The sequence below is a fragment of the Accipiter gentilis genome, chromosome 5 (genome assembly GCF_929443795.1).
Source record: "Accipiter gentilis chromosome 5, bAccGen1.1, whole genome shotgun sequence".
In the NCBI taxonomy this organism is placed as follows: domain Eukaryota; kingdom Metazoa; phylum Chordata; class Aves; order Accipitriformes; family Accipitridae; genus Astur; species Astur gentilis.
The window spans coordinates 21979115-21991171 of NC_064884.1; the positions used below are offsets into that span (position 1 = coordinate 21979115).

The 12057-nt window shown below is 39.3% G+C and overlaps 1 protein-coding gene across 5 annotated transcripts in view; it reads right to left on the bottom strand.

The window, feature by feature from the left end:
* Positions 1 to 12057, bottom strand: part of PTPRK (protein tyrosine phosphatase receptor type K) — a 440573-nt gene that overhangs the window by 234410 nt on the left and 194106 nt on the right. For all 5 annotated transcript variants that reach the window (XM_049800783.1, XM_049800782.1, XM_049800781.1 and 2 more), the window contains exons 4-5: positions 9028 to 9109; positions 6950 to 7065 (exon numbers count right to left, since the gene is read on the bottom strand). In XM_049800783.1, the coding sequence (XP_049656740.1) occupies positions 6950 to 7065; positions 9028 to 9109 (198 nt within the window). The remainder of the gene's footprint in view (positions 1 to 6949; positions 7066 to 9027; positions 9110 to 12057) is intronic.

Sequence of the window (12057 nt, forward strand, 5' to 3'; positions counted from 1 at the left end):
AGTTTCTCTAACATTCAGGGTATACACAGCTCCCCTTAACTTTCAGGTGTCATAAAATTTGTGCAAACCAACAAAAAAACCATTCTCCGAACGTAGTGAAAACGGTGAATAGGCAGGTGCACTGTAACAGCAAATGTTTTATCATCAAACTAAAGAAAGAGTATCTTAAGCATTTCATTAACTATATCAAAATGCAATGGGATCTCAAAAGGCAAAGTTACATTAGAAAACTATGAAAAATTCAAAGCAGAAAAAACATGCAAGCTACGTGTCCTGGTTTCAGCTGGGATAGAGTTAACTGTCTTCCTAGTAGCTGGTACATTGCTATGTTTTGAGTTCAGTATGCAAAGAATGTTGATAACACTGATGTTTTCAGTTGGTGCTCAGTAGTGTTTAGACTACAGTCAAGAATTTTTCAGCTTCTCATGTCCAGCGAGGGCACAAGAAGTTGGCACAGGACACAACCAAGACACCTGACCCAAACTGGCCAACGGTGTATTCCGTACCATGGGACGTCCCATCTAGTATAGGAACTGGGAAGGGGGGGCAGGGAATCGCCGCTCGGGGTCTGGCGGGGTGTCGTTTGGCGGGTGGTGAGCAATTGCCCTGCGCATCATTTGTACATTCCAATCCTTTTATTATTACTGTTGTCATTTTATTAGTGTTATCATTATCATTATTAGTTTCTTCTTTTCTGTTCTATCAAACCGTTCTTATCTCAACCCATGAGTTTTACTTCTTTTTCCCAATTTTCTCCCCCCGTCCCACTGGATGGGCGGGGGGGGGGGGGGGGGGGGGGGGGGGGAGTGGGTGAACGGCTGCGTGGTGCTTAGTTGCTGGCTGGGGTTAAACCATGACACTACGTAAAAAGTTAAATTGGACATGACTCTCCTATTATAGATACATCTTTTCTGAGACCACGAGCGAGCCTCCCACCACTTCACTGCAGCTAAATGCTTTACCCCAAAGACCCACGGCCCATACTGAAACCCTCCTGCTGAATACTGATCTGTACCTCCATCTTCTGGGTACAGTGGGAAGAAAGGAATTGTGTAGCACAACTTCTTTCCTCTGAGAGGAAATACTGTCTTTCCAAATAGCAAAATGAAACAGTCAATGTTGTGTCCCCTCAAACCCCTGTCAGAGGCACAGGTTCTCATACACACTCTCCAGTCTAAATTCCTGAAACACTATATTGGTCCTGCACAATGATCTGCCCAAATGCATCATCACAGGATACCATCTGCATGTGCCCAGTCCAAAGACTTGTGAAAGAGCACACCCTATGCAGTATCTAGCAAGAAAAATGAATTCTAAATACCAAATCACATTCTGTGGCAACCAGCACCAAAACCCAAGGTGCTGATAAACAGGGCATTAAGAGTTATGGCAGTTTCCTCAAGAAAGGGAGTGGGATACGGCCAGTTGTTTGAGCCTGAACAGACGACCGTGCAGACGCTTGTTCATCCTCCGGTAACGGTACCACTGGGAGGTGAGCCGACTCCATTGTTTTTACAGCAATTTGCATTTTATTTTCCATGATGCTGTTTAATTTCACTTTTTCAATTATTACACTCAGGCAATTGCTTTAATTATCTGTTATTCCACAAGGAACGACATTTTCCTCTGGTGGAGAGAGGGGCTGCATCAGACTGCATTAATGCTGACAAGCCTCTCTCCATGGGCGAGAGCAGCACTGCCTTGCCAGCCTTGGCAGCACAAGTGGAGCGGCGGTTAGCCAGCGCCCACAGCTATTGCTGACAGATTGGCCTGCTCACCACCGTTCTGATGGCAATCTGCACAGGATTACCAGGCATGTATTAAACTTTTAAATGCATGTGGTACCCCTTTGAATTTCAGATTCGCCAAAGCAAATGGTATCACCGCAGACCGTGGCAAAACACATCCGACTGCAAAGCCAGAACAAGCCGCTTTCCCTAATCCAATGCTATGTTAATGCAAAGCTCAGCAATGATGGATGGACTCATTAGTGCTGCAGTTATCGCCATCTGAACAAGGTGCCAAGACATATGGTTTAACAGATGTTCTAGCAAAAGCTCTATTCTCTGCACTGTGCGAATGTCCAGTTAAACCGGACATCAATAAGACACTGAAAATCGTATTGGGCTTCTGGGACCCACGATTGTTCCCAGCTCAGGAAGCCGTTAAACACATCCCAATTATGCAAAAAACCCTATTGCTCTGATATCCCAATTAGAGCCACAGAACAAATGCTGGACAATACATACACTGCTTTCTGGAGTCTTTGTGTACCCAAACGTTATTTATTCTATTCAGTCAATTCAATTCTATTTCTCTACTGTTTTAGTAAAGAAACAAAGCTTAAAACTGTGGAAGCTTTCTCCACACAGAAATCTCCAAATCAAATGGGCAAACAGCCCTCCCCACCTCACTCCTGCATTTTCATGTTTAGAATGCCTTGTGTGTGCTATTCTTTCAAATATTTAATACTTAACACGTATCCATTTTGAGCACAGGACTAGCGTGCAGAAGAGACTTGTTTGCAAAATTATTTACTGATGTAACTCCACTGGAATGCATGGCATTTCACAGGTGGGAAAAAAAACCCCAGAATAAAAAGGGGGTCCTATTTATACTAATTCAGCAAATCAATGTGCACAAAGCAGCAAGGTGGATCTAATGTTAACAAAAGAATCCTCATTCTTGAAATGTCTTTTCTCAGAAAGACAATTCATAGGCTGCAGAAGTGAGCAACAACTGATCAGTTATGATCTCGGTACATGCTATATTCAATCTTTTAAGATTACACACACACACTTAGTTCACCTCCTAAAGGAAAAAAATTTTCAGCAAGAACTTCTGCTAACTCCTGAAGCTTGTAAGAAAGAGCGTACCAAAGCATAACAAGTGGAAAAGCTAGGTTACCATATTGGGTTTGGGGACTCCTATCACACAACCCAATTGTTCCAGTGCGTACAGTGGCACCAAATGACAGCTGTTGGTGTGTGACATATTACAGTGGAAATTTTAAGAGGAGGGGGAAAATATTTTAAGAGGAGGGAGTGTGAGAAAAAAACCCCACACCATTACATTCAGATGGGGATTGCAGGCAAAAAAAGGTAATACACACTAAGACTGAATGTATTTCAGAAACATCAATGCTTACTTTAAACAAAAACTAAGGACTTTGAAACTCTTTCAAAATTTCCTAATAATTGCAGGTTATAAAGAGAATCCTTCAACTCACAACCATAATAGATTTGATAGTAGATTAGGTTGAAAAGGTGTAGAAAAAAAAAAATTGAGACCTTCATTTCTGTTCCCCTCCCACACCCACTATTCACACTGTCACAAAAGGTGTGTTTCAGATCTTGTTCAACCAGTTAAATCTCTTTATCTCTGCAAATATTTGTTTCATATTAATGCAGCTGCAACTTTTAAAGACTTCTGTTATCTTTACTGCTTATCTGTCAATACCAGAGCTCTGACTGTCCCACACCTTGGTCCAGTGGGGCTGCAAAATGCAGGGGTGGGAGGGAAGGGGTATGAAAGGGGATAAGAGCCCAGATATAATAAAAATGTTTAAAAAAAGAAACAAGAGCAGAATCTGCAGCCATGAAAGTCAGGAGTTCAATTCAATGTTAATTCCCATTTGTCTGAAATGTTTACAGACATACGTTTATAGAAAATGGAGTTGATGAAGAGACAGACACAGGAAACAGTGTATTGAAATGCTGTGCCTATTTTTATCCATTTTTTTTTTCAGACACCCAAAGGTATGTGCACTTAATTATATATACACTGAAAAAACCTCATAAGCATTGAAATGTGCATGCACATAGATCATCTAGTATATGATCAGAGCTTTTCCCCAATAACTAAAAAAAACCTTGAAGTTTACATAGGACACTACAATGACACACACTACCAAGATCCACTTTTACTTCAGTTCAGGTTGTTATAAGCCTTCCCTCCTCCCTGCTTCTAACCAAACATCCCCATCACTTTCTACCTACTGGCGCTATTTACATAGGTAATTCAGACATTAATCAAGCTAAAATAGAAAAAAATTAACACACAAAAAACAAACAGTCCTCCCCACCCCCAACAACAACAGAAGTCCAACTTGGACCAAAATCTTTTTCAGCCAGATCACTTTCCTGAACTGACTTACTAGCAAGCTGCAAAAGCTCCAGCGTCAGTGCAGAGAGGGATGAGGAGGGCAAAGCTGAGACCCCAGACTGAGCCTGACTGAAGCAGCTGCAGGACTGCATGCCTCTGAACACAGAGCAGGGCGAATGCCTTTTTTTTTTTTCGTGCTGCTGCTGAATTTACTTTAGCCTTCTCTGAAACAGAGGGCTGGGAGAGCCAGGGAGCACTGGCAGAGTCTGTACAAAATCTGTGCCTGCACATCTCTATTACTTCAATGCAAGCAAATGAGATCTTAAATCAGATAGAAAAAGCCCTAGTGTCCCAGATAGCACCTCAGATCTTTCCTTATCAAAGAATGTGTTTTAATAGCAAATTGTTTGCTGCTTTTTTTTTTTTCCAAGGAAATATGTTTTCTCTTTCAATAAGGACATAACCAAAAGCTATTTTCTCTAACACAGTGTACTTTGAGAGTGTCTTCTTTCTTAACTCCCCCACCCCCTTCATTTTTCATTTTTGCACTTTTTTTTTTTTTGCCTTCCAATGGCCTTTCTTGTTATGAGAAAAATACATTCCTGGAATGTTTCAGCTTAGGGGTCTCAAAAACAATTACTTAGGCATTTGATTTGATTTGCCGGTTCTTCCTTTCTGGGTATTCGGGCTTTATGAATCTCCGGTTTGGTCAAAGGTTAAAGCAAACCTTTTCCAAGTCACACTCCGGAGCCTCACGAGGCCCATACATATCCACCCTGTGTTTTAAGGAAAGGGAGTAACCGCTATTAGCTGCGCCCAACAGCACTAATTTGCTGTGTTATCTAAGGAAAAGATTTCAGAGAGGGAAAGCTGCTGATTCACGCTTCTGTTGGGCAAGTAGGATGGATGGGTGGAACGATGAGGGAGGAAGAAAAAAATGGGTCACCTTTAAATTGGTGAAAATTTGGCACTCCTTAAGAGAAAACAAGAAGGGGAACAGAAGTTCAAGTATATAATTTTAGTAGCAAGGTATCTTCAAGAATATCAAGGCACTTCATGAGCACAAGCAAGCAGAGTTATAACCTCAAAGGTACCTTATCCTTCACACTGTAAGAAGTTATTACATCTGTGATCCACACACAAAAAAAAACCCCAAAAACCCAAACCACCCATGAAGTATATGGAAGAACAAAACATATGTTTTCTGAGTTGTTCTGGCTGCTAACCGGGCTTCTCAGGGGAATGAAAGTTAGAAAGGATAATCCTTCAGAGCTATCTGACTTCAAGGAGTGAGTGATAGGGAAGATTTCCAGCTGGCCTTCTCCATCGGGCCTTTCTGACCCACGATCAACCGAAGGTGGTGCTTCATGCGTTTGCTGGTATGCTCCTATTGTTATAGTCTTGCCTTTGATATACAAAAACCCAGCTCAATTTCATTTGGTGTGCTTTGTGTGCTCTATTTCGAAGTCTCTGAAATCAAACTCCTCTTCCTCAATGAATACATTATATGTTTGCTCAATTTAAACAAGTTACTACTCAAAGACATGGAGTAAAAATCATTCCTACTGCTATGACACCTTTTCACTAAATGCAATGGAATTAGTGCTAGGTTTGTGTTCCTTTTTTAACATTGCAGCATATTTGTCCAGTAATACATTTTGCATATTGGACATTTTCCCAATCTCATTCTATTAAAAAAACTCACCTCTTTAAAATTTTAAGTTTATCATATGCTTATATGCAACTGTTACTCAAGGTTTGTCAGATCCACTCTCTATTAAAAGAAAAATCAAACAGATTGAAGTAACTGATTATAGTTCATTTCAAAGTACAACGCTTGCCAAAAATAGATATTTTAAAGTTCTGATTATAGTTAATTTCAAAGTACATTTCCCCAAAAGTATATACTTTACAGTACTGAAAATACAGAGAAATACACATTTTAAAAAAATAAAGTTTTAAAGGGCATATTTAGAAACAATTCTAAAGGAGTGCTGGTGCTTAAGCTTTATGTATAAACTAAAGCATACAAATAAAAGGTACACATACAACTAAATAAGGATTAAAAATGTCACTTAAGTGGCAGAATTTAATTTTTTAAGGAACAACTGTGAAACTTTGTCATCCTTCTACTTAATCAGTGGTCTTAACTGTAAGTGACACCATCACCATACCACAAAGCAAAGCGGTTGTTTTGGGGGGATGCTGGTGTTTGTTTCTTTTTTTCTTGTTTTTTAGTGAGAAGGGTTATTTTCTGGTTTTAGTCATCTCTTAGATTCTAACAAACACGCAACTCACAACTACACAGAGATAAAAGTTGAAGTCCCTCCTATTATGGAAACAGACAAAAAGGACACGCAACAGTCCTTTTACGTTGTCCTATTAAATATGCTGCTGAGTAAAACTGATATGCACATGGAAGTACAGCCACATCCCTCCAGCCACCTGCTTGGACAAAGAATTAGTTGTAATTTATATGATAAAATAATCCTCAAAATTTATGACAGCTGTGTTACACCTGTGTTTTACTAGATCCCAAATGCCAATTATCTGCATTTAATGATAATAAATTTTGATACAGAAGAGATGATTAACAAGGAGAGAAGGTCCACAATGCCTCAAAGACCAACCCTCCTCCACCGTCCACACCAGTTGTTCCAATTTTTATTCCAAGCTTTTTAACATTACAAAATTGATTAAAAGTTTCTCCATTTAACAGAGATAAAACTGTATTTAAACTAAATATTTTACATGCAAAAGAAAAAAAGGCTTAGGAATTTAAATATTTCACTTCCAGAAAGCAGCCTGTCCTCTAGCCAAATAGACTTGCATGAGTTAGCCTTACCTGGAGCCATAACTTGTTATTCACTGCATCTCTCCCCGTAGCAATGCATTGAAATGTAGCATTCTGCCCTGCATTGACCTCTACATCCCCCAGCCTCAAGAAATGTGGAGATTTATCTGCAGAAGGAGAAGGAAAAATTACAAATAATGCTTATTGCTAAAAAAGGTGCCTGCAACATTACTGTCTCCCTGAAGATGCATATTGTAACAAACTTTGGCTAAAAAAAAAAAACCAGAAACAGAAGAGAGAAAATTATTTGTTTAATCTCTGTTGGAGAAGAAAGAGTGCCTACAGTCCTTTCCCTTCTCTGGTGATCCTACTAACTTTATGTTATACATGAATTATAATAAAGTCTTTTAAAAATCAAAGCCAAGAGAAGGAGATCAAATGCCAAAATATCAGGAGCACTTTACAAAAATTATCCCAACTTTTGATTGTATGAAACCCATCATACTGAGAAAAATCCAATTAGCAAGATACTGCTCAGGCAAATAGATAGATACCATTCAGATTATTTGCAGTGTAACTCAGAGCTCTGTTTTACTAAATGAAATCATTTGTGCCACTGAATACAGTGTTTCAGGAGCTGACAAATCTATTTCCCACACTGACAAAGCCCCTAGGAAAGTTCAGTGGCACAACCACCTGAAGGATTTATTAGATGTAAGAAAGCAGACAGGCACATAGGAAGAATGGGTACGTCACACAGCTCTTGTCTGTCCCTTTCTCAAGAACTCCTAACAAAAACAGTAACTGAACTGTTATTTCTTTGTCCTTACCAAGAAAACCCCAACACACAGGAAAAAACAGGAAATTGGAACAAAAAGGGTTTAAACATCAGCAACAAAAAAGAGCTTATCTGAATACTGTATCATGCTGATAATCTGTCGTCACAGCTGTACCCAAGTGCCTTTTGTTTTGGCACTTAAAAAACCCCAGAAAATTAAAAAAAAACCAACAAAAAAAACCCAAACAAAAAAACCAAACAACAAAACAACAACCAACCAAACAAAAACCCCCCAAACCCCCAAAACAACGCAGAAGAAAAAAAATGAAAGCCAGATACTGAATTGAGCAGAGCTTTGCTGAGTACAGACATCAGAGAGCTGGGCTGGCTGAAATATAAAGAGGTAACTCACTCAAATACTCTGTAAGCTTGGTAGCCCCCGAGAGCTATGGTCTTAACAGGTTTGGGGTAGAAGAAAATAAATTGTGAGGTTGCCACTGCAACTTTATTATTTGGCATCATTTTGCAAATTTGGGGGAGGGGTTTGTTATATCTTGATCATTTCAGAAAGCAGTTAAATTGTCAGCCATGAGGTACATACATTACAATGAAAGCACATTTTAGAAAGGGGACGTCAAGGGGAAGATCAAAAGAGTTGAACAGAACCAAATTACCAAAAAAATGTGCTAACAAGCGACAGAAATGCACAGCAGTAATTTCTTCCTCACAACTTTTTATTTGTAGAATATTCTCATTATTGCAATTTGTGTTTGCATGTGTGTAATTTTTCCCCAGGATTAAGCAGGGAAAGAGAAACATAAATGCCTGAAGTCTGTCCACAAACAAACCCCAATCCTTCAGTACTTCAATAGCCACAAGCCTTTTTTTTTTTTCTTTCTTTCTTCCTTTTTTTTTTTTTTTTTTTTTTTTTTTTTTTTAAATCTGTTGTATCCATTTGGGGGAAAAAAAAGAAAAACAATGAACAAGAACAAGGGCATGAAATCTGATAAACCTCCTACATGCATCTGCCAATTCAATTTTCTTTAATCAGTGAGTATACACATTAACATTAAACCCCATTTTGATTATGCACACCAACTACAGTATGTCTAAAGAGACACTGAAGAATTTCTACTTTTATATTCCTATATACTTTACTTCTGGCAGACAGAGATTTTACTCAGGTAAATCACTATTACAACACTACATTTTCCCCTGGAAGCTGCAACAAAAATACTATTGAAAGAACAAAGAACATTAGTGATCAAGTGATGAAAACTCAGCAGTCTACAGCAATATCAAATATGTCCTGAAAAGACAGAGAAGAATGCAGCTCTTAATCATTACTTACCACAAGGATAACTCAGAACCTGGATGTCATCAATGGCAATGTAGCCATTTCTCCCATCTGAGACTTCAGCTTCAAATATTACCTGTCAAAATGAAAGAAAAAATGTTTACAACACTCATTTCTACAGAATTCCCACAGTGGCAAGCACATAGATATAAGACACATTGCCTTTTTCATTTAGTTGACATTCCTACAAAGTTTGATGACTGAGTGGAATATTTATTACTTAATGTATTACAGTTCCATACTCATTCATATACATGACTTGCTTTGGATTTGCTGCTTATGGCACACCAGAAAAGCATGTTTATTACTTCAATTAACAGCATACTGCTTTCGCTTTGCTAAATGTATAAGCATGATTCAATTCTGAAAAACACCATTACTTTCGGATAGGTTCAACTTCACAGCACACAACTGATCAACCAATTTTAACAAAATTTATTTTCTTGTTGGAGGGGGGTCACAGTATAGTCCACAGTCTCCGGTAACCTTCTGCAGTGTAGTTGCACAGGAAAACATACAGCAGCACAGAAACAGTGCAGCACTCCCCAGTGGCAATGAAAAGAACAGCTGTACCATGAGATTTATGTAGTAGTCATTAACTTCATTCATTCTTGCGAGGCAATGGGGAATTTGCTGTGCATGAAGGAAAAGAGATTGTCTTCACATCCAACTTCTTGTCCCACCCCAAATGGGCAGTAACAACAAAGAATTGCTCTTGGACTGCTCCAGACCACAGAGCTGTCTTTTGCTACAGATGTAGCAAAACAACACCAGCTGACCAGAACAAATTTACTGTCAAGATTCACGCCTCCTTGTATGGACAAAAGCCAGAAAAAAAGTAGAATATGGTGAGAGTAAAACGAAAAAAAATAAAGGATGAAGCATGAATGTCTAAACTAAAAGGAAGATACGAAAGAGGAAAGTGCACTTGTAAAGACTGAGTCAGTCAAGTGATACAATACAAACTTGCAGTCATGATTGCCGAAGGTAGGTATCTGTTGGGGTCTTCTGTGGCAGTCACCTGCTCTATACATAATCTTTTCAAGTAGTTTATATCTCTCATTCTTGGGGTCAATGTAAGGGAGCAGCAAAGGCAATGGATTAACAACCCAACGTCCCCTGCAGGTGAGCAGGAGAATGCTGTCCCCATCAAGCACCTTTCTCTTAGGTGGGAAGAACTTCTCTAAGGTCGTCTTCCTGGGGTATCTGCATGGCACCTTGCCAGGAAGTAATGACCACTGCATTCTTCAGTCTCAAGAGAGTCCTGGGAGCAAGCAGCTCCCAAGTACCTCTGGAGCTCCTTTTGGTCCTCTCAGTCACGAAAACTACCCTCTTCAGCAAGATACCTGGCATTTACATGACTTGGCTCTGAACGCTGCATCAGGAACACTTCTGTGAGCTTATGCTCCACTCACTGCATTTCTTTACCCTTACATCCCACCCAGACAGGAAGTGCAATTTATCTTCCCATCAAAGGGGGCAGGGACCCCAGGTGGCCTGTTCGTACTCAGAACTAATTCCACAACCTCAAAGGGGGAAAAATAAGGAAAACTTCCAAGGAAAGGTGGATATGGGCATGTTCATGATGTGGTTCATAGGGTCTCCCAGCTTATGCTTTGACTGCAGAAAGAGGAAGCCTGTAGGGCATGTATAGTTTGACAGCACCAGGCTACAATCCCTCTTCCAACTTCTCCAGAAGTTCTTGGTGAGGTTCTGGCTGCACTTATCTCCACTTCTTTTTTTCTCCTCCTTTTCATTTTATTTGCACCTCAATGCAATTAAGTTGCAGAAACCAATTCATTCTCTGGCGCCTCCTCCTCCTGCCTTGGCCAACAACAGCTTGGTGGAAAGGAATTTAATGTCTGGGGGCCCTACTTTCACTCCTTTGGTCCAACAACCTCTCTGACCAGAGCAATATTTGACAGTGTCCACCAGCTTCTCAGGCATCTTCAGAGACCTGGCACTTGTTCCCAGTAAGGAACATCAACATGAATATCTTCAATTCTTTAATAATTTGGATGAATCCTCTTTTTTTTTCTAAATGGTTGTATGGTGTGGAAGACAAACAACACAGTAGGAAATAAATATTATATTTAAATCCCTTCTGCAGACCAGTGTCAAAGTCCAGTTAAGAAACTTGAACATCAGTATTAAGAGCTGGACTAAATTTACACCTCATTCTGAACTGGGTTGTTATTAATTCATTTGGAAGTAAGTCAGATCCAGTTCCCAGGGAAGCTTGGCCTCATGTAAGCGTGTCTCTGCCCTGTATGTTGATACCTTCCTACACTGGGGTCAGAGGGAAGAAAGTAATGTTTCTTGGGACAGAGCTGGGAATGAAATTACTTGTTTTTCTCCTACCTCTTTCCGATTAATTTAATGAATCCCCCCCCTCCAAGAGCAGGAAGTTATCAAAAAAGGCAAAGTTCACAGGAAAGATTAAGATTAAGACATGGTAATCCATGAGAAGAAAAAAAAAAATCAACCCAACAAACCAAAAAAACATCAAGAAATATAGAAATGCAAGAACCCTACAAAATATTATAGGGAACAATGTTTATGAGGTAAGTAAAGGAAAAATAAAGTGATTAAAAAGACAGAGATATTAGAGAGCTGAGATTTCACATATACAGTACTAAATTATTTTTTATTTTACATTCATAACTGGTATAAATAAATACAGCTATGAAACATTCATAACTAAAGACACTATAAAGCAAAAGTTGCAGCATCAGGCTTTAATTTGATAATATCTGTTCACATTTAAAATGGGAAATGGAAAACTGGAACTGCATATATAGGTCAAAACAGCAATTTAAAATGCTGACAAGTCAGACCAGAACCTGAGGTAGTTCTTTTCTTCACATACACACATGCTAATTGAGAAAAACCAGAATGTTGAGCTATTCCTTTCACCAGAGAATGTTTACCCTAATAAGACATCAGTGCTTTGGGAGTGAATCCTGCACTTGGACTGCACTGCTGTTCAGTCTACAGTCCTAGAAAGAATGGCTTAAACACTTT